The following is a 23,555-nucleotide window of genomic DNA, read 5'->3' on the forward strand; positions in this document are numbered from 1 at the left end:
GAGCCCATCCATGACCCTGGGTGCAGGGGTCACATGTGGAGCCAGTGTCTCATCAATTCACCTTGGCACTATGTGGGTAACGGGGGAGCAATGTGGGTACCGTGGTGCCAGGAACCCACTCCTCTGAGACTCTTTTCTCTGTGCTACTGGAGTTTCATTTACCTTATCTATATAGGATTTAAAATCAACTTAAGTAAGAGAAAGTAAATTAACATCAACAAACTGTCAGGTAAGCACAGCTGGGGCTGCATGCAGATCTGGAGTAGGGACAGCACCCCAAGGGCCCTGTTGCCCACTCACCTGCATCAGCTGCTGCTTCAACTTCTGGATCTCAGAGATGTTGAGCTCGCTGAGTAGGTCGGAGACAAGGCTGGGAGAGGGTGGCGTGAGGCCATCCTTCTTGGGTGTGGAGCTCTTGTTGTCCAGTGGTAGCTTGGCCAGGCTGCCATGCTCAAAGCCATTGACCAGGGCCTCGGCATCGTTGTTGGGCTCCGCAGTATCATCGCTGAACTTGAGGCCGTCCAGTGACACATGCAGGTGGCTGGTATAGAAGGAGTCGTTGATGCTCATGTAGTGGGACAGCTCCTTCCGCAGGCTGTTCTTCTGCTCCCGCTCGGTCTTCAGTGTCTCTAGAGCCTCCTCCAGCTGCCGCTCCGAGATCTCCTTGAGCCGGATGGCATCCTCCAGCTGGCTGTTGAGGTACTCAGTCTCCTCCTCCAGACGCTTGATCTCATGCTTAAGGCCCTCAAATTCCACCTAGGAAGAGAAGTCAAACACTCCCACGTCAAGGCACCGCGCAGGCTCCCTTCAGGCCCGATAAATGAGGAAAACGCACCCACCTGCCACTCACTCCCCTGGCCGCGAAGTGCAAGGCACAGTGCCATCCTGTGAAGGGGCAGCAGCCTGTTCGGGCCAAGGCCGCTTCCCCCACTGAGGGCTGAGGACGCTAGGAGGATTCTGGGGCACGAGGTGCAAATGCACGGACGTACTCCACCAGCCCACCCACCACGGGGACAAGTGTGCACGTGAGGGGAGGGCAACGCAGAGTTGGAGGTGTGTGGAGCCAGCGATGCCATGGCCCTGAGCCGAGACTCTCTGTGTGGAGGTCCACCGAGAACAACACACAACCATGCTGCCAAATTTCTATCACGTCACAGTGTATACTGATTTAAAAGTCTGTATCATTACTTACCTGACACTAACGATTAACTAAATATCTTAAGGTACATAAAATGTATAACTCTGATGTGTGCTATGATCATTACTTCTAACTATTTCAAAACGAAGGAAGAGAAATTCACCCTGAGGCAGAACGTGTCAACCACTAAACCCTTAGCACACACACGACACCCAGACCTGGGAAAAGCAAAATCAAAGTTTTATCTACATGAAATTGTATTTGCGGGTGGACAAGGAAAGAGCAGATGGAAACCGATGCTTGAGGTGGAGGGGAGGGGGTCAGGTTTTGTGGGCAATTGCTAAAAACATTTCCTTTCATTCTGTAATACTTGTGTAAAAAATAAGAAACAAATCAATAACACAAAGGGTCGAGGAGATCTCTGTGCGTCTTGGGCGGGAAGGACACCCGGTACTGCATCCCAGGTGTGCTCGTGTGAGGTGGATGTGGAGCCCCAGTCTCAGACCACACATGGGGAGGGAGGAATCCCTGGGAGGGAGGGAGGCCAGGATCTCCCCTGAGCCTTGGTCCCCTCTCCTCAGGATGCTGTGGAACAGGCTCTGTCGAGAGTAATGCCAATGACCAAAGAGTATTTACAACGCAGACAACTGCTGTGACTGTTAATAACCAGGAGCTGTCACAGAGGGACCAGACTGCAGGACCAGGGCTATGAGCTCCGATCCTGTGGTTTTCTGGGGAGCAGATCTGCTCCCTGCTTGCTTTGGAGCAGAGATCTCTGCACCAACACGAGCTTCCTCATCTGGGATATAAATACCAAATTCCCTAACCTTGCTGCTCTGATAGGATTTTGGTGGTAGAGGATTTCTTAGGAAAGCAAGGATAATGTCGGTGGCATTTTGGGGGAAGGTTTGAGATTTCCAGAGAGAAAAGGTTCCCATTCCCCATCCTGCAGGGCTGTGGCTCTTGGAGAAGAGGGAGTAAATACACACCCTGAGTGGCCCCAAAAGCGTAGGATCACCCAGTCCCCATGACAGAAGGGACCCTGCTCATCCCATCATGAGCACAATCATGGAGAGGTTTCAGACTTTGTGGTCAGCACCTGAGGTGGGACAGAGCCTGGACATCCAGTCTCTGGGGTTTTTTGGTGTAATCTCATTGCCTTTTGGATTTTTTTTCACCTTTTTTGGCTAGGACACCTCAGCCTGGCCAACAGTCAGCAAACACTGCAGCCAGAGAACGTGTTTCATGGTCTTGGAGGGCCTTGGCCCTACCAGCCACAGCCCACACTGCAAAGCGATGGACCTGGCCCTGGGCCTTGGGTGTGTGGAATGAGCCTTCTTATAGGGAGACGGAAGAGAGGACTGGTGAGAGGACTGCAAGGCCCGTGTACCCCCAGCCCACAGGCCCAAGACTCACCTGGTTCTGCCTGAGCACAGATACTTGCTTCTGCAGGCTGATGTTCTCCTCCTCTAGCTCCGAGTAGTCCTGCAGCAGGCGGGCCTCCCGGAATTTGTACTCCTTGATGTCATCCCGCAGGCGGCCACGCTGGATCTCCACGTTCTGGTTGATCTGCCAAGGGAAAAGGAAAGGTGGAAGTGAGGAGCCTCCTCAGTGTGGCCCAGGCACGCTGTGGCAGGCCACGCAGCCAGGACTCAGGAGCCCAGGCCTGCAGGTGCCAGTGTAGCCGCCTAGAGGGGACATGTGAGTCCAGAGCGGCACGGCATGTGTGGAAAAGCAGAGGGGTCTGGAGTCAGATCCCCTCAGCCCTTCTCAGCTTTAGAACCCCTATCAAGTAACTTAGCCTGCTCTGGCCCTCGGTTTCTTCATCTGTGAAACAGAGTTCAAAGTAGTTCCTCCTTCCTGCCCTGCTGGGGGGCCATGTAAATGGTACAGTGTTGTGGCAAACAGCCTGCAGATACTCAAACAGTTAAACACAGAGCATCTACCCTGGGGAAATGACCACATGTCCAAAAGGAAACCTGTACATGAATGCTCACAGCACCAGTGTTCACAATGGCCAAAAGGTGGAAGCAGCCCAAGTGTCCATTGTCTAATGAATGGATAAACAAAATGTGATCTATCCATACAATGGAATATTATTCATCCATAATAATGAATCACATACTGACACTTGCTACGACATGAATGAGCTTTGAAAACATTCCTGCTGAGTGAAAGAAGACAGTCACAAGTAGCCATGCAATGTATGATTCCATTTATATGAAATGCCCAGATAGGCAAATTCATAGAGACAGAAAGTAGGTTAGTGGTTGCCAAGGGCTGGAAAAGGGAGGATGAGGAGTGACTGCTAATGAGGTTTCTTTTTGGAGCAATGAAATATTCTAAAAAAATTGATTGTGGGATGGTGCCCACATATGTGAATATACTAAAAACCACTGAATTGTACACTTTAAGTGGGTGAGTTGTATAGGATGTGAATAATCTCAATAAAGCTGTTAAAAATTAGTTCCTGCGTCCGAGTCATCTGTAAGCATCAGAGATGTTACCATGGGAGAGACTGGTGCAGGGCTGGAACAAACATGAAGCAATCAAGATGGCTGGGAATCCCAACCTGCTGCTGCCCTGGTGTGCCACGGTCTCAGGCACCTCGGTCTTGGGCCCCTCAGCCGCAGCCCTAGCGACCGACATTCAGGGTCAGATCATTGTTTGTGGTGGGTGCCACCCGGTACGTCATTTTGCTTAGCAGCTCCATGACCTCTGCCCACCAGATGAAGCCCCAACCCCCACTGTGACAACTGAAAATGTCCCCTCAAGGGCACAATCATTCCCTAGACAAACTCTCAATCCTCTCCCAGCACTCTGTTCCCTTCCTGTCCCATTCCTGCTGCCTGAGCAGCCTCCCTGAATACCTGCAAAGGTGTGGCTCCCAGGCTAACATCACCCCTGTTCCAAAACCTCCTCAGACCCTTGGCCAGAAGCCCTGTCCACTCTCTGGGCCCCACAGCTCCATCCTCTTGCACTGTCCTTTCAGCTTATACTGCAGGGTTTTCATAGTCACATTTATGTGTTCATCTGAATGGAACACGCTTTACAGACAAGATTCCATGCAAGCACACAGAAAACAGTCACTCGTATTGGATTGGTAAAATGAAAAAGGACAAAAATAAAAAAGGAAAGTAACAGAAAGTGGAAGAGAGTCATAATATATAGCAAGCACTACTGACAAATGCTATTTAAAATCTACAGAAAATGGACACAGACACAGCCCTCTCTCATTAAGTGACCCAAGAAGGTGACAGAGAGCTGACTCCAGAAGAGGCAGAACACCACATGGGGAAGAAGAGAAGGCCTGAATGAAGACCAGGCTGGATGCCTGATAGCACTAGGGTCCCCCAGAGGCACACAGACTTCTGTTCCCTCGACAGTGCCTATGCCATCTGTTTGAGTCCTCATGGCCCTTCACCAGCCTGGCTCTGGCAAGGGGCACTAGAAGTTCTGTTCTTGCACCATTGCCAGGCCCAGAACACAGAGAAGCACAGCCAGGTCAAACGGCCCAGCCACACACCATGGCACAGGTGAGGGCACCGTCTCTGCTGACGCTGCAGGACCCAAACACCTGCACTTTCATTCCCATGTGACTGTGCTTGCACCCCTGCACCACCAGGCGTGGGCGGCCAGGGTTGCTGGCCCGCCGCCTGGCACCTCCATCCAGCACACACCCAGTTGCTGAGGGCTCAGACAGGCTCTGACTGGTCACCATGGGTTTAGTTTTCCTTTAAGTAAGCACCTTCTCCCAGAGAGCCTGACGTCAGCTTAAAAGTGTGCAGGGGACAAGCTCTGCTATGTGTGGACAGGCAGCCCAGATGGAAAAGGTGCGCACACAGGCTCAGAGCTAGCCACCTGAGGTCCCATCTCAGTTCCTCTTCCTTGAGACCCCCTGGCCTCAGATCACCCATCAGCAAGAAGGGTGTGACAACTGCCTGACTAAAGGGGCCAGTACGCAGGGGGGTTGACTGCCTTCTTTCCTTCCCCCTTGGAGCCCCCAACCCACCCACCCAGGACACTCTCTCATCTCTGCCCCAGAGTGCCTATGGTTCTCTGGGCCTCTGATTCTCCATATGGGAAACATCCCCACCAAGGCTCTGTCCAGGCCAGTACTCAGGTCACCCACCCAGGGACCTTGGAGCCCCTAGAATAATGTCAGCAGGACAGAAACTGGCAGAGCCTGTCTACACGTGGGTCTCATACATAGCACAGAGGTCAGGACCCTGGAGCCACTCTACTGCCTGCAACCTGGGTGACCTCAGGCACATAATAGGACCTTCCAAACCTCTGTTTCCTCGTGTGTGACAAGATACCAGTAGGATCACCAAGAGGACCAGGTCTGAGGCAGTCAGGTCTGCCCAATACATGGCAAGCACATTTATTACCGTAAAGCTTTAGGAATCCTCACGATGCACTGAGGTGTAGTAGGCGATAGACACCTTAATCAGTCGTCACAGTGAAGGAAAAACAGGAAGGGACTGTCAGACGCAAAGGGGTGGTAGGTCAAAAGGCACACTGCGTGACCAAATGCCCTCTCCTACCCATGGGGTAAGAGCCTCATGAGGTAAGGGGGGATGGCCACACTGAGGGCCAGGGAAGAGCTTGACACAGTGGCTCAGACCAGGAAGCGACAGCTGAGCAGAACAGTAGGCAGCAGACAGCAGCTGGGTGAGGCTGAGATGGGCAGCAGGTGACAAAGGTTAGTTCTAGAGACGTGGGTGGTGGAGTCCTCACACCAACCAGGTACACGAGGTCAAGAGCTGGGATGGTTCCTACAGCTCCACAGCAACCCAGGGGAGGGACACAGGCAAGGGGAGTACGGTGGGCCCAGGGACTAAGGTGCAGACCCTCAGGAGAAAGAAGAGGGCTGAGGGGTGTGTAGGGAGGGTCAGGATTTCCTCCTGAAGCACAAACAGGAACAGCAGGAATACTCCCTCTCTTCCCGCCTAGATCTGTGGCATCTTGAATTTGCTATGCTCATTTCCAGCCACCAGGGTCACCCAGCCCTCTTCTAGTCTCTGCTGCCAGGGACGGCCCTTTGGAAGAGAGAAGGGGTGGAATGTGCCAGGCTGAGGAGAGAGCACATGCACTGGCTTTTCAGGAAAAAAGGGGCCAGACAGATGGCAGTCGAGGCAGCAGAGGCCACATCTCTCCCTTGGCGACTGCCCCTCCTCCCACCTTGGCCAGAGCACTCCTTGTGGGAGGAAAGATCACACACTGCCACTCTAGGATCCGAGGCTGCCTACCCTGAGTCCAAGCCAAGCTCCTCCCCAGGTCTCCAGAGCCTCAGTGACCCCTGACTGCCCCCAAACCAGGGAATGTGACTGCTCCTCACTGCTGCCAGCCCCTGGAGTAGCATCCGCCAGTCCTGGCACCCTGGGCTAACAGCTGCCAGCCCTGCAGGGCTCTGACTGCCCCCCATTCTCATGGCCTGTGCCCTGCTGACCTCCCTGTAAGAACATCTGCTGCCAACAGTGGGGCTCCCATGGCTAGAATTAAGGTCTCACAGGTACTTGAAGGATGGTAGGGTAAAGGAGCAGCCAGGGACTTTAGAGACTATTGGTTTACAGATGGGGAAACTGAGACCAGGAATGAAGACAAAGCCTTGTCCAGGCCTCAAGACTCAGTGAGGGGCAAAGCCATGAGAACCAAGGGGCTGACCCTCAAGGCCATGGCCAAAAGGCCCCCAGCCAGGAACTGCAGCTCATATGTGGACTTCTACTTCTGGCTCTGGCTGCTCACCCCTGCCTTGGTGATGGGGCCCTACCCTTCCTCAGAGGACACTGGCCTCTCCCTCGCTGCCAGGCCTCTCACTGGCTCCTGGCCCCACCTTTGTTCCCAGAGACCACTCTCTGTGTAGCCACCAAACCCAAACTGGACTGTGCCTCCTTCACGGCCCTGACTGAGGCCTGCAGAACTCTCCCTTGACACTCTTCCCTGCCCAACAAGGCTCACACCATGTCTTCAGGACCTGCGAACATCAATGCCCCTGAGGGGCAGAAGTAAGCACATGAGAATCAGTGAGGAAGGACACTAAGGCACCCACTTGACCTTTCCTTGAACTCTAGCCTGGAGCCAGCAATGCTCTCCCTCCCCACCTGAGGGACAGCACTCCAAGTTCTCCTCCTGCTAGACTTGCCCCGCACAGACTCCCTGCCCCACCACCACCTTCCCAAATCCTGCTTTGGCCACATTGTTCCCTGGGCTGCCCAACCCTCCATGACTCTAGGCCCTGGGCTTCCGAGGCTATGAGCAGCTGATCCTTTACCCTTTGTCCCTGTCAGGGTCCAAGAGCTGAGCTGGTCCCTCTGACTTTGCGCTCACAAGCTCATGGTCCCACACCACAGTCCCATTTCCAGATGCAGGTCCTGTGCATGGTCACAGCTGCCCGTGGGGACCTGGGGCTCACCCCAGCTCTAGTGTAGAGTTGGGGACTGCTTGCCCAGCCCCTCCATGAAAGCATCCTGCTGTGCACATGAGGTGAGGGTGAAGCCACTGGCATGACTGGTGGTGGCCCCCACGCCTAATCCTCAGACATACACATCCTACCTCAAGTCCCCATGGAACATTCGGGTTTGTTTCCTTATCCACAGCTGGCACAGTACAGGTCCTGAGTGATACAGAACATTCCCCAGGCAGGGAGGACTACAATGACAAGGATCATCCCCGTGGGTACCAGTCCTGTGCTTCCACAAGGGGATGACCACACCTCTCCCCAGCTGACCACCTCCTTGCTCTAGGCTTGCTCACGGGACTCACTTCATCAAGACAGAAGCAACTCAGTTATGGTGGAGCTCATGGGTCTGTCTCTGTTCCTTCCACCACATGGGCTGTGGAGGATGAGACCAGGGGAGCAAGAACAAGACAGACTGCCCGGCTGCAGCCTTCACATCTGCTGTGCGGCACCACTGCAGTGACAGACGAGGCCCCTCCTCACCCCCTCACCTCCTTCAGCTCCTGGGCCACCGAGGCGAGGCGCTCATTCTCTGACTGCGTGTTGGTGAGGACATTGCGCAGCTGCTTCAGTTCCGTCTGCAGCTCCAACACCTTCCGCACATAGTACTGCTCCTTGGAGGCCGACTCCTGGATCAGGGTCTCCTCCCGGCTCTCGCCGTCCGCTGCTACCTTCTTGTGGTTTGTGTGCGCCTGTCCAAAGGCCTGCATCAGAAGTTAAGACATTCGTGAGACGGGCTTACCAGGGCCACCAAGCAGTGGAGACCCAAGCTAACAGGTGACAAGCTGCAGCAAGCACACAGTGACAACAGTGGTGAGAGCAGGTTGGGAGGGAACTCCCTCAGCGTGGGAGGTGGGTCTGTGGTATGTATTTATGCAAACACACATCAAACAGCACCTGAGGTTAGCACGCTTTACCGTGTGTGATGGCAGCACTGAGCGCCGGGGTCAGGGTGCCGCAGCGGGCACGTGTGACAGCAGCTGGAGGCTAGCAGAAGGGGCATAACTCCCACCTCTTCCCACTCCAGGTGGAGAAATGAAGGCTCAGGGAGGTACACAAGCGAACGCATGTAAGAGGCAGAGGGAGTCTGCCATCCTACTGCTTGATGCCAGCCCATCCTTAATTTGTTCTGGAAGAAACCTGGGCTGGGTGGTCAGAGCCCAGGCCTGAGGAAGACAGTGATGGTAAGAATCAGCCAAAGAGGCCAGCAAGGTGTGCCAGCCTCTGTCCAGCCAGAGCCTGGGCCCAGAGGGAACGCACGAGCATGTTCCAGCCAGACGGATGAGGAGCAAGAGCCTTGGGCTGCATGTGGCAAAGGGATACAAGACCCTGGGGCTCAGGGATACCCTATGGGTGAAAGCAATGTTAAAAAAAAAAAGGGGGGGGGGAGTGCTGGCTTAGCCCAGGATGCCTGCCTGCCCACACACCCAAGGGTCAGCAGCTGTGCCACATTCCTCCCCTGGACCCAGGCCAGCCCGGCTTCCCATCGTATGCCCCTGGCAAGAGGCCAGGCCCTCAGCAGATGCCGTCCCTTCCCTTCCCTCCCATGGCCCACTACCCCCACGTAGCCAGTACGGCAGGATGGGGCTCCCATGGGCCTGCAGTGTGTGTTACTGCCAGTGGCCCCCATCCCACTGGCTACCCAACCGCAGAGCTCTCAGGGGGAACCTATCTCTGTAGAGGACTCTTGGCTCATGGCAGAAAACAAGATCAAGAGAGGGGCTACTGAAGAGCAAGAAAATGGATGGCTTTTTTTTCCCTTAAGACAGAAAAAGGAACATTTTCACTCATTCACTACTTAATAGTAAACCTAGGAATTCAGTACAAGAAAACACTGGGGAAACATCGGGGAAACATATGTGCAAAGCCACATGTGTTATTGAGCAGGACAGTTTCTAATACCAAGAAACCAAAACACAGAAAGCAACTCATTTCCCTCCCAAGAGGACTGGAAAAGAAACCAGCGTCTGGCCTGAGTAAGGGGATCTCGTGGGGCCAACAGGGGAACCAAGGGGAAGACAGACTGACCTTATGGCACTGCAAGGACCACACACAGATTTGCCTGGAAGAGACATGTATGTGTTGACACACGTGCTATAGCATGTGTGGTAACAAGTGCAGTGACACGTGTGCTGTGGTACCTGTTCGGTGACATGCATGCTGTGGCATGTGGCGACATGTGCTGCAATGTACATGCTTTATGGTGGTGTAGGGGAGGCCCCTGAACAAGGCCAACAGGATGACACAGCCCAGCAGGAAGACCAATACTGACACTGGGACCACGTGCAGGAACGTGGGACCCATGCCGACGCCTGGATCACCCATGCTCCCTCCCTAGGGGGCCAGGTCTTGCTCATCTGCCCCCCATCCACTGACACAGCGCCCACTCTGTTGGGTACTCCAAAGAAACTCTGATGCCAGTTTCTTTTCAAGCCAAATCATCTCAGCTCTGTGATTTCCATTCTATTCTCCTTCATTCTGGTCCCAGAGAAAGACCAAATCACACATTGCTATGTCTACACAGTACCTACCCCATCCCACCCCAGACCACAAGGGAAGCCAGACATAGAGCTGGCCCCAGGGCTCTCCGCCTGAGTGGCAGCCAGGCCCCAAGTCCCTCACTGAGTACAGGAGGCTGTAGGCTGCAGGCCAGTGCAGTGCCAGACCAGCCAGGCCTCCTGATGCACAGGCAGGAGCCAATCAAGGGGGCTGCATGTGGCTGCTCAGAATAAGTCCATGAACCTGGAGTTGGGGACACAGACATTGTACCACCGTCTTCCTTATGGTACGACAGCTAAATGCTGTGATACACCATTCAAGTTCAGGCCTCCCAGTCTGGGCCCTGAATCTTTTTCTCCACCACCACTCCCAGCTTAGCACCCACGAACAATGTGGGTGGCTTTTCAAACACATTGAAATTGAGACTTCTACCTTCAGTGTGAAAAATGAAAACAAACAAACAAACAAACCCTTTGAAAATGAAAGAATATGAATAAGTAACAAGCAGTTTTCAAGTTATGGGCACTTGAAAGGGCGTAAGAGACAGGATAAAGGAGCTACATGAACGCCATCACCCCCTGAAAGAACTTCCGGGCCACAGCACAGAAAGGGGGACTGAGGCAGGCCCTGCCAGAACCCGTCAAGGAGAAGGGACTGAAAGATGGCAGCAAGGCAGCAAAGACAGGCAGAACTACAGACAGAGGGACAGAGTCTTCATTGAGGACCAATCAGTACAGGGTAAGGAAACCACCAAGATGGGAAAAGCCCCACCCCGAGAGGTGGAGGGAACAATCCCCACCATTCATGCGGGCTAAAAATGGTATCTGTTCCCACTGGCCAGAGGAGAGCCCTCCTGGTTCACAGGCAGCAGGGGGAACACTCCCAGGGTCTCGCAAAATTAGACTGGATTAAATGCTGCTCTGATCCACAGAGCAAAGCTCAAACACAAAACCTGAAAAGATCAATCTGTTTCCATGTTACTTAATTACATTCCAGGACAAAGCTCAAAAATACATGCAGGCATACAAAAACATCCATCTCCCAACAGGTGAGATCCATAGTCTGGCATTCCATCACCAATCACTGAGCAGGCAAAGGAAAAGGGGGGTTGGAGGGAGGGGAGATCCAAGATGAGGGGTAAAACATCAATCAACAGCACTCAGACCTGATCCAGACACAGGACGGTAGACAGGGCCGTGAAACCAGGTAGCAGAACTGAATCTCACAAGTTTGGGACCAGAGGGAAGACAGAACACACTAAGCATGGACCAGGAAATACAAAGAGATCCAAATAGAATTTCTAAAGATGAAAAGTACACTTGATGGGATTAACAACAGATACACAACGCAGAAGAAAAGATTAGTCAATGTAAAAACACAGTAAACTACCCAAAACAAAACAAAGAAAAAAGTCTACAAACAAATAAATGAACAAACAAACAAAAAACTGAATGGAGCATCAGTGAAGCGTGAACAATTTCAAGGAGCCTAATACATGGGTAACTAGAATCCTCAAAGGAGAGAAAGAGGGGAGAATAGAAACAATGTCTGAGGAAATAATGGCTGCAAATCTTCCAAATTTGATGAAAACTATAAACTCACAAATACTAGCAGCTTATCAACCCCCCCACAAGAAATATGAAGAAAATTAAACCAAAGGCATAACATAAAATTGTTTAAAACCAGTAATATGGAGAAAAATTAAAATCAGCCAAAGAAAAAAGGATACATGACTTATAGAGAAAGAGCAAAGATAAGAATGACAGTAGATTTCTCCGACAAGCCAGAGAGAGTGGGGCAACATCTTAAAAACAACTGTTAACAAAAACAAAACAAAACAAAACCTGTTAACTAGAACGCTATAGTCTGTGAAAACTGTTCTCAAATAAGGGTGAAATAAAGACGTCAGACATATAAAACCTGAAAGAATTTATTAACAGCAGACCTGTGTTATAAGATATTTTAAATAAAATCTTTCAGGTAGAAGAAAAATGATACCAGATGTAAATCTAGATCTACAAGGAAGAAATGGTAACTATATGGGCAAATATAAAAGACTTTTCCTGTTTATTTAAGTCTCTTTAAAAGATAATTAACTTGATTTTCAATGCAACCCCTATCAAAATTCCAAAGGCCTTTTTTGAAGAAATGTAAAAGCCAATTTTCAAAGTCATATGGAATTGCAAAGGGCTGAGAATAGCTAAAATAATATTGAGAAAGAATAACAAAGTGGGAGGACTCACAATTTATAATTTCAAAACTTAACACAAAGCTACAATGATCAAAACAATGTGGTACTTACATTAAGGGTAGACACAGAAACTATTGGAACAGAATAGAGACCAGAAATAAACCCTCATATATTGATTTTTGATGAGGGTACAAAAATAATTCTGTTGTAAAGGAATAGTTTTTCAACAAATGATACTGGGACAAGTAGATATTCACATGCAAAATAATAAAATTGAACTCCTACCTTACATAATATACAAAAATTAACTCATAATGGATCAAAGACCTAAATATAAGAATTAAAACTATGGAACTCTCAGAAGAAAACATAGGGATTAATCTTCACGACCTTGAATTTGGCAATGGATTCTTAGATAAGACACCAAAAGCATGACCACCAACCAACAAAAAATAGATAAATTGGACTTCCCCAAAATTTAAAACTTCATACATCAAAGGACATTATCAAGTGAAAATGAAAAGACAACCTACACAATAGGAGAAATTTTCACATCATACATCTGATAAGAGTATAGTATCCAGAACATATAAATAACTCTTACAACTCAACAATAAAAAAATAAACCACCCAATTTAAAAATGAACAAAGGACTTGAATAGACATTTCCCCAAAGATATACAAATGGTCAACAAGCACAAGAAAAGATGCTCAATGTCATTAGCCATAAAGAAAATGCAATCAAAATCACATTGAGATAGCACTTCATATCCACTACGGTGGCCATGATAAAAAAAAAAAATGGAAAATAAGTGTTGGCAAGGATGTGGAAAACCAAGAATCCTTATATACTGCTGCTGGGAGTATAAAATGACACAGCTATTGTAAAAAAAAAATAGTCTGGCAGAGCCTCAAATGGTGAAACATAGAATTATATTAATATGACCCTGCAATCCCACTCCTAGGTATAAATGCAAGAGAAATGAAAACATACATCCACACAATAACTTGTACACAAACGTTCATAGCAGCATTATTCATAATAGCCCCAAAGTCTAAAAACACAAATGTTCACTAACTGATGAATGGGTAAATAAAAGGTTGTCCACTCAAAGGAGTATTACTTGGCAATAAAAAGAAATGAATTACTGATACACAGCATAACATAGAGCAACCTTGAAAACACTACACTAAATGAAAAAAGCCAGTCACAAAGGACCGCATACTGTATGATTCCATTTACATGAAGTGTCGAGAATAGACAAATCTACGGAGACAGAAAACAGATTGGTGGTTGCCAGGGGCTGGGGGTAGAGGTGGGAGGGGGTAACTAGGGGTGTGGGGTATCTTTATGAGCTAATAAAAACATTCTAAAATTGTTGTGGTGATAGATGCATAACTCTGTGAAAATGCTAAATGCTACTGAATTGTATATTTTATTCTTTTTTTTCTTTTCTTTTTTTTTTTTTTAATCTATCAACCTCCAAGTTTCTGCTTGATGAATTGTATATTTTAAATTGGTAAATTACATGCTAAGTATATTATATAAATAAATAAAGCTGTTAAAAGCTGTGAAAAATAGTTAAAAGGATAGAGGCCGGGCGGAGTGGCTCACACCTGTAATCCTAGCACTCTGGGAGGCCGAGGCAGGTGGATCACTCAAGGTCAGGAGTTCGAGACCAGCCTGAGCAAGAGCGAGACCCCATCTCTACTAAAAATAGAAAGAAATTATATGGACAACTAAAAATATATATAGAAAAATTAGCCGGGCATAGTGGCGCATGCCTGTAGTCCCAGCTACTTGGGAGGCTGAGGCAGGAGGATTGCTTGAGCCCAGGAGTTTGAGGTTGCTGTGAGCTAGGCTGACGCCACGGCACTCACTCTAGCCTGGGCAACAAAGTGAGACTCTGTCTCAAAAAAAAAAAAAAGGATAGAAAATGATAAATCAAGGCCGGGCGCGGTGGCTCACGCCTGTAATCCTAGCACTCTGGGAGGCCGAGGCGGGTGGATCGCTCAAGGTCAGGAGTTCAAGACCAGCCTGAGCAAGAGCGAGACCCCGTCTCTACTAAAAATAGAAAGAAATTATCTGGCCAACTAAAATATATATAGAAAAAATTAGCCGGGCATGGTGGCGCATGCCTGTAGTCCCAGCTACTCGGGAGGCTGAGGCAGTAGGATCGCTTAAGCCCAGGAGTTTGAGGTTGCTGTGAGCTAGGCTGACGCCACAGCACTCACTCTAACCCAGGCAACAAAGCGAGACTCTGTCTCAAAAAAAAAAGAAAAGAAAATGATAAATCATGCTAACACTAACCAAGAGAAAGCTAGGCTGGCTCTATTAATGTCAGATAAAGTGGATTTCACAGCAAAGAATATTATCAGGGATAAAGAAGGTCTTTTCAGTATAATGAGGGGTCAATTCACAAAGAGAACATAATCCTAAATGTTTATGTACCAAATAACAAAGCTTTAAAATACATGAAACAAAATCTGATAGAACTGCAAGGAGAAACAGACAAATCCAAAATTATAGTTAGGGGAGTTCAATAAACCCTCTCTCAATAATTCACACAATAAGTAGACAGAAAAATCAGTAAGGATATAAAAGATAGGAGTAATACTATTAACTAACATGACCTAATTGGCATTTATAGAACCCTCCAGCCCAACAACAATGGCATACATATTCTTTCCAGGTGTACATGGAACATTTACCCAGATAGACCAGGTTCTGGGCCATTAAATAGGTCTCAAATTTAAAAAGATTTAGGACATACAAAGTATGTTCACTGACTACAATGGAATTAAATAAGAAATCAATTAACAAAAAGATCTCTGGAAAAACCACAAGTATTTAGCAACTAAATAACACTTTTAAGCAGCCTATATGTCAAAGAAGAAGTCAAAAGGGAAACTAGAAAGTATTTTTGACTGAATGAAAATGAAATGTATATAAGAATTTATGGCATGTCAATAAGCAAGTACTTAGGAGGATATTTATAGCACTAAATGCCTATTTTAGGAAAAAAGAGCAGTCTAACCAATAACCTCAGTTTCCATCTTAAAAATAGACCAGGTACTATAGATAGGCCCAGGATGGTGTTCGATGACGAGAGTGTTGCTCAGGAGAGTTCAGCTAGCTCAGTTAGAATTGTCTGCCTTTTCACACATGCTTATATATTCACTCACTCAGTTGCTCAACAAACATTAGATAGCATCAATGGTGAACTAGGAGACAGACTGCCACTCCTTGCCTAAAACCCCATGACCTCTCATACTCTGGTGCAGGCGTGTCACTGGTACCACCACTCAGGAAAATAGTATCTACTAAAGCTAAACATGCACCTGCCTGTTCTAGGTCTTGGCACTTCCACTCCTAGGCATATGCTGAGCAGGACACTTACATGAGTGCATGAAAAGACACATTTATAGAAGCATTATTTACAAAAGCCAAACCAGAGTCCCCAAGTATCTGTCATCAGGAAAAGGATAAATAAATCGTGATGTATTCACACAATAGAATACTATACAGAAATGAAATATGCACAAACTTTTATCATGCAGACAACAGAGATGAATCTCACATATGCTGAGTGAAAGAATCCAGACACAAAAGAGAATATACATCATGTGATTATACTTACAAATAAAGTTCCAAGGATAACTGAAGCTAATCTATGCTGTTAGAAGTAAGGATAGTGGTGACCCTTGGAATAGGGGAGAGCTAGTGCCTGGGAGGGCACTTGAGGATAGATTCTGGGGGCTGTGATATCCCGAGTTTTTATCTGGGTGCTTGTTACAAGGGTGTTTAGCCTGCAAAAATTCACACTTATGATTTATGCTCTATAAGTTTTTCCTCAATAAAAAGTTAATAAACAAAAACCTAGAAAAAGAGTAAATGAAACCCAAAGTAAGAAAAAAGGATATAATGACCACAGTGGGGATCAATGAAATAAGAAAAAGCATAGAAAAGAACTAATGAAACCAAATGCAAGTTCTTTGAAAAGATCAACCAAATTGATAAACCTCTAACCAGATTAATCAGGAGGTAAAAAAAAGAGAAGACACAAATTACCATTATCAGGAATAAAAGGTGAGAACCCTGTAAATTTTACAGATATTAAAAGAATAATAAGGGAATGTCATGAGTAGCTTTATGCCAATAAATTTGACAACTTAGATGAAATGGACAAATACCTTGAAAGACACAAACTACCAAAGCCCACTCAAAAAGAAATAGATATCTTGAAAAGTCCTATATCTACTAAAGCAATTAAATGTGTAATTTAAGACCTTCCCACAAAGAATACTATGGGTCCAGATAGTTTAAACTGATGAATACTAAAAAATTTTAAAAAGAAGTTAAGTCCAATCCTACACAAACTTTTCCAGAAAACTGAAAACGAAGAAATGCTTTCCACGAATTTTATGAGCCCCGCATTACCCTGTAACCAAAATCAAAGGCAGTACAAAAAAAGAAACTACGGGCCAATATCCCTCATGAACATGGATGCAAAAAATGTCTTTGTAAAATTTTGTCAAATAGAATCTACCAATTTATAAAAACAATAAGGCATCGTGGTAACATGGGGCTTATTCAAAGAATATAGGGTAATTAACATTAGAAAAAAAAATCAATGTAATTCAGTATATTAACAAACAAGCAAAACCATATGATCATGTCAAAAGATTCAGGAAAATGATGAGACAAAATTGAACATCCACCCCTGATACATACTCTCATCAAAACAGAAAGAAACTTCCTCAACTTGATAAAGGGCATTTTCCAAAAACCTCACAGCTGATATTACTTAATGGTGAAGAATGGAATCTAATCACTTCACTTCTCCATCGTACTTGAATTTCCAGCCTGCAGTAAAATGAAGCAAAACAAAACAAAAAACAAAGGCATCCAGATTTGAGAGGAAGAAGCAAAAATGTCTTTTCATAAACTACATGACAGCCTACATAGAAAATCTAAAGAAACCTACAAAAACGCTACTAGATGTAATGAGTGAATTTAGCTAGGTCACAAGATACAAGATCAATATATGAAAATCAAATTTATTTCAGAAAGTGTAATTTTAAACAAAAGCTATTTATAATAGCATCAAAAATATTAAATGCTTTTATGCTTAAATTTGAGAGAATATGTGCAAGACCTACATACTAAATATGTAGGTCACAAAATATTGCTGAGAGAAATTAACCAACAAAACAAAGGGAGAGCTACACTGTTCATGGGTCTGAATGCTATTAAGACATCAGTTCTCCACAGATTACTCTACCAATTCATCACAATGTCAATCAAAATCTCAGCTTTTCTGTAGAAATTGACCAGCTGTTTCTAAAATTCATATGGAAATTCAAAAAAAATCTAGAATAGCCAAAGTTTTGAAAAAGAAAAAGTTAGGAGGACTGACCCTACCTGATTTCAATACTTATTATACACCTACAGTAATCAAGAGATACAGGTATTGGCATAAAGGTAGAGAAATAGATCTACTGAAAGAATAGAGAATCCAGAAATAGATTCACAAGAACGGTCAACTGATTTGAAAAAAGCAATTTGGTGGCAAAAGGATAATCTTTTAGCAAATGATGATTGGATAAATGATTGCCAATATTAAAAAAATGAACTTCAAGCTCTACCTCATGCCGTATATGAAAATTAATTCGAAATGGACCACAGGCTGAAATATTAAAAGTATAAAGCTTCCAGAAGAAAACATAGGAGAAAAAGTTTGTGAACTTGGACACGATCTGTAAATCAGTAAATCGGCCTTTGAAATTAAGAACATCTGCTATTTGAAAGATATGTTAAAAGAGAATGAAAAGACAAGACATAGAATGAGACAAAAACTTAGCAAATCACTTGTTTGCTAAAGTACTTGTATCCAGAATATCTAAAGAACTCTCAAAACAAGTAAGAAGAAAACAACCCAACAAAAAATGGGCAAAAAAATTGAACGGATACATCACCAAGAAGATATATGTAAGGGAAAGAATCACATGAAAAGATGCTTAACATCATTGGTCACTAGGAAAATGCAAATTACAACTACAATGAGATACTAGCACATATCTGTTAGAGTGTTTAAAATCAAAATGATTGATCCTACCAAGTGTTGGCACAGGTGTGGAACAACAGAAACTCTTAAATGCTGCTGGTGGGGAAGGTGAAACAGTATAACCACTTTGGAAAAGAATTTAGCAGATTCTTAAAAAATTAAGTATATATCTAATGCACAGCATAGTCATCCACTCCTAGGTACTTATCCAAGAGAAATGAAGCCGTATGTCCACACAAAGACCTGCACAGGAATGTGTATATTTGTAATAGGCAAAACAAACCAAACTGGAAACAAATGAATAACTGAATAACAACTGAACAACTGAATAAACAATTGAATAACCATCAGGAAAAAGGATTTTTTTAAAAGTGTGATGCATCCATATGATGGAATACTTCTCAGTAACCAAAGGAATCAATTATTGATACACACATTAATTCGGATACATCTCAAAATTATCTAGTGGAAAGCCAGACCAAAAAGCAATATATACTGTGTAAGTCCATTTCTGTAAAACTCTATACAATGCAAATGAATCTATACTGTGGTTCCCCGAGAATGGGGAGGGATTAAAAATAGAAATGAGGAAACGTGAGGTGAGAGACATGTCCCTTATCTTGGTTACGCTGATGCTCTTGTGACCATATACCTATATGAAAACTTACACTGAATAAATATATACAGTTTACTATAAAGCTGTTTTAAAAAATAACTCAGATGTTTTTGAAGCATCGTACCCCAAACCTGGAAAGTGTAAACCTACAAGACAGAGAGTCAATCCCTGTGGTTGTCGTCTCCAGCTTACAGGCCAGGAGGCTGAGAGTCAGAGAGGTGAGACAGTGCCCTGGTCACTGAGATCATCTGTCTGAACTTCTGACCAAGACACCCTCAACCCCACCTCACACAATCCTATGCAGCCTTTCAAGTCCATCCCCAAACTTGCCTCCCTCTAGGACACCTGGAATCACTCCTTCTTCTGCCTCCCACAGGCCATTTGTCTCCTCTAGTCCTCTCCTGAGGAAGCACTCAAAGAAGTGGTGTTCATGGTCTGACATGGGGGTCACCAGCTGTGGGCTTGTTGTTCTTGCTGCTTCCCCTGCCTCATCATGGACCTCCCAGGCCAGTGCCCTGTGGAGTGTGAGCCCCTGCCTGCCCACAGGAGGGCTCTGCCCACTCTGCCATCAAGATCCAGCCTGGGAAGGGGACCCCAGATGTGATCTCCATTCTATACCTGCCCACAAAATTCCCTGGCTGCTCTAGGGAAAAAAAGGGACAGGGAGGAGGAAGGCCTGAGCTCCCATGCTCCTGGACCACAGAACTATGTTAACTTGGGCTTTGAGGAGGAGGCAGTGACTTGGTGATATCCCCCCAGGGGCTGTCCTGGCTATGGTGGATTCTGTGCTTGATGTAGGCTCCAGGCCCACACCCTGCCCACTGCTCTGAAGCTGCCTAGGCCAGGCAAGATCCAACATGGCTGCGTGAGCCCAAGGATGAGGTCACTACCAGCCAGGTGCCTTGGGGAAGGATGCTGGCCTGTTTGCTGGCCTAAGTTATTCTGTCCCCTAAGAATGCTGGCTTCAAGTTCAGCCACACCAATATGGACACGGCACAATCATCTGTGCCTACAGGGAGCCAGGGCCAGATGTGGCTGGGAAGGCTGGGTTCTCCCTCAGTGGCATGGCCTCAGGATAGACTGAATAGGAGGCTGGGTCTGTCAAATATAGGGGGGCAGGGGTTTCAGGCCAGAAAGGAGAAATCGTGGGGGCTCAGGGGCAGGATTTCAAAACCATACGTGGTGGGAAGTGTGGCTTCAGCTGAGGGAACAGCATGAGGAATGGGGAATTTGAAGACAATGAAGAGGATTTGGGCAGGAAAGATTGCTACAGTCAGACCCCAGGCCACGTCAAGCAGAGGATGAAGGAGGGAGACAAAGGAGGGTGGGGGCAGAGGTGGGGGGCTGACGGGCTATGAAGGGAGCAGGAACTGACCTCTGCAAGTGCCTCAATTCTGTGACTTCCCTGTCCTCACCCATGGAGCAGGGCAGAAACAGTGACGGCCTACCAGTCACTGGCACATAGCAAAGTGAATCTGGACTCACTGCGATCCTTGCTTACTCGGGCCCCGAGTCTCACTGTAAGAGCCCCATGGGACAGGAGCCCAGTAGGGATGGGAGGCAGTAGGTCCCTGTTAGGGCGGTCCAGCCTCTAGGCAGCCCTTCCTCACTTGTCCTAAGGATTTGGTTCAAATATTCATGTACCAGCCAGGTGACCTCATCCCTAAATGACAGCAGCCACCCATGACCTGTGGAACCAGTCATGTGACTGCAGCTGCCTTCAATCGAGCACACCCTGTATGCTAGACTATTCTAGCCGCTCCATGGGAGGACCCTGCACAAGGTCTCACTTTGCACACAGAGAAACTGAGGCACAACAGAGCTCAGTGCCTTGCCAAGGCAGCACAGTCTGGCCACAGTGTGGAATGTGTAGTGCCCAGGACAAGGTCTTGGGATGAAAGACAGGGTGGCAAGGGTCCCATCTAAGAGGTGAGCTCAGTGACCTCGCCCCCAGGAGATGGACAGTAGAGCAGGCCAGGCCCTGGGCACACCTGGGAGCATGAGCCCATACCTACCACAACATCTCAAGGAAGCACAGCCAACACCCCCTGCTGCCTCAGTTGGTCCATCTCTGAAATAAGCTGTGACAGCACAGCTGGGTGACTATGGTGGGCACAAATCATGCTGTATCTCAATTTCCTCATCTGTAACCTGGGTTAATAACACCACCAACTTGAGGTCATTGCTGTAAGGATTTAGTGCGTTAACAGAATTCCCTTACCAGAGCCTGTGTGGCCTCCCACCCAGCCCCCAACAACAGGAGCCTTAAATTATAAATTCAGGGAGTCACTCCCTGCTCTCCTCTCTAGGGCTCCCACTGCCTTCTGGATGCCCAACACGGAGCCACCTCCTCCAGAGTCAGCATATCCACATTTGTCCCTGGTCCACCGTCAACATGATGGACCCCAGGGTAAAGGTGGTACACAGGAGGCTGGGTAGCTCTAGAACAAGCCCACACTGGATATTCAGGACCCCATCACCCCGAAGAAAGGCTGAGATTCAGAAACAGAAGCGGGCCAATGAAGTAAAGGAAAAGATTACAACCAACAATGGGCTTCCTGGGGGTTAAAAGCAGGGTCTTTCTGGCTTTGAGACTCTAATGCCAAGGTGCCTCCTGCAGTTTGATTTCAGGACACTACTGACTATCTGAAGGTTGTGTTCCAAAACAATTTTATTTGCAAAACCAGGTTGTGGGCCAGATGTGGTCCATGAGGCAGCAGTTTGCTGACCCCTGGTCAAGGCAGCAGTTCTCATCCTCTCATGATTCGGGCACCAGCAAAGCTCCCTGTTATCACCTGGGCACCCCCATCACCCTGAAACAACTCTTCAAGTGCTACTTCTTATGGTTCATTATAGAAAATCTGTCAGCATATGCTGGAAGGGCTGCATCCCTGACTCACGCCTGGTGCAGAGGAGGAAATGGTGGCAGCTGATCAGAGCCTGGGAGGGGGGTGAGGTGCTCCAGGTAGAAGGAACAGCGTGAGCAAAGCACAGAGGCAGGACAAGGTGAGGTGAGAAGGAGACCTAGTTTCTCATATCAGGACCTCCAGAGCCCTAGACAAGAATCCCTCCTCCTCCCTCCCTCAGTCACACAGACCCCCAGCCTTCCTGGAGGTACCCACTTTGCGGGAGGCACCTGCTGCCCTGAGCACTTCCCAGTGGCAAAACAGGAAAGCCAACAGGTATGTGCACATCTGGAGCCAGGCCACCTGGGCCCAAATCCTGGCTCTGCCACTGGCCAGCTATGACTCCAGGCGAGGCCCTCCTATGCCCTACCATGTGCTGAGGCAGCGTGGCCACCAGGTCAAAGTCACCTACAGCCAGCCCATTTATGAGGAGTGACAGGGTTTGAAGAGTGGCCCCAGGCCAGTGCCTGCCCCCTCCACCTGCCAAGCAGTTGGTCAGTCCCTGCTGCCACTGCCACCACCCCCCACCGCCGACCCCACGCCCAAGAGGCAGCTCACTCTCCATTCACACATAGGACACACATAGGAGATATCCCTGCTCTGGAGTCAGCCAGTGGGGACACCCAGCTCTGTGACAACTGCATAATGAAATAAGTCTATTCACCTACACAGGAAAGTTGCCCCAACCACTTCCCCATTCTCAAGAGAACAATGTGGACATCTCCATGAAACAGCTGGCCATCAGTCCTAGCTCTTGGAGGCTGACCCTTCAGTTTCTGAACCAACCGATACAGGGCCTGGAAACAGGTGTGCACTGAAGACTGAAAAACCCCCTTACCCCAGATATTCCACTGGGTGTAGGCTCCCTGGAGAAGGCCTGCACCATCAAGGCGGGGCACCAGGCCTCCAGGCAGGGCTGTCCCGGCAATTCTCTTTCTTCCTAAACCAGTTTGGCCATCTGATGCAGCAGGCACAACACCTGCCAAGCCAGGAGAGCCAGCCTCAGCATTCCAATGAGGCAGACTTGTTCCAGGATGCAGTTTCCACAACAAAGCTGGGATCCTCAACGCCTTTGTCTAAGCTGATCCAGCACCACCCACCCACAGCAAGCTGGTCTCACACTGCTCCCACATTCATCCCTGATCAGCTACCACGCCTGTACCAGGGTGGGCCCAGCCTCCAGGGAACAACCAGGCCTGGCATCCCAGGAATCCCACCAGTTGCCCGTCTGTCCTTGGCCTACCCACTTTGGCCAGGTGCTCCCACTGCCTGCTAAGGTAGAGATGCTGCTGGCTCCTTATCAGGGCTGAGCAAGGGAATAGTCTGATCCTCATCCACTCCTGGAACTGGAGGAGAAGAAGGCAGTGTCCTCTGGATGTCCCTTGCTCAGCACTCATCTTGTTGGAAAACCCCAGGGGCTGGCTTGAGCATATCCTAAACCTTTACCAACAGCACTTACTAGCACTTACTATATGACTGGCCTCTGGTGGTTGCCAGTGATACAGGGAAAGCAGACACTATCAGGCCTCCCAGAACCAAAGTGTGCAGGCCTGCAGCCTGATCAGTCAGCCAAGACCCCAAAGCCTCACATCCTGGAGAATCACAGAATGACCAGACTCACTTGTTCACTGATCGTCAGTGCCCCAGCCTCTCTATTTCCCCCAACCACAGTGAGGA

General features: G+C 47.7%; 1 protein-coding gene across 3 annotated transcripts in view; it reads right to left on the reverse strand.

Moving 5' to 3' along the window:
* BICD2 (BICD cargo adaptor 2) overlaps positions 1 to 23,555 on the reverse strand; it is a 52,408-nt gene that overhangs the window by 8,447 nt on the left and 20,406 nt on the right. For all 3 annotated transcript variants that reach the window (XM_069476280.1, XM_069476281.1, XM_069476279.1), the window contains exons 2-4: positions 8,090 to 8,302; positions 2,555 to 2,707; positions 301 to 756 (exon numbers count right to left, since the gene is read on the reverse strand). In XM_069476280.1, the coding sequence (XP_069332381.1) occupies positions 301 to 756; positions 2,555 to 2,707; positions 8,090 to 8,302 (822 nt within the window). The remainder of the gene's footprint in view (positions 1 to 300; positions 757 to 2,554; positions 2,708 to 8,089; positions 8,303 to 23,555) is intronic.

This window comes from Eulemur rufifrons, chromosome 7 (genome assembly GCF_041146395.1).
Source record: "Eulemur rufifrons isolate Redbay chromosome 7, OSU_ERuf_1, whole genome shotgun sequence".
NCBI lineage: Eukaryota > Metazoa > Chordata > Mammalia > Primates > Lemuridae > Eulemur > Eulemur rufifrons.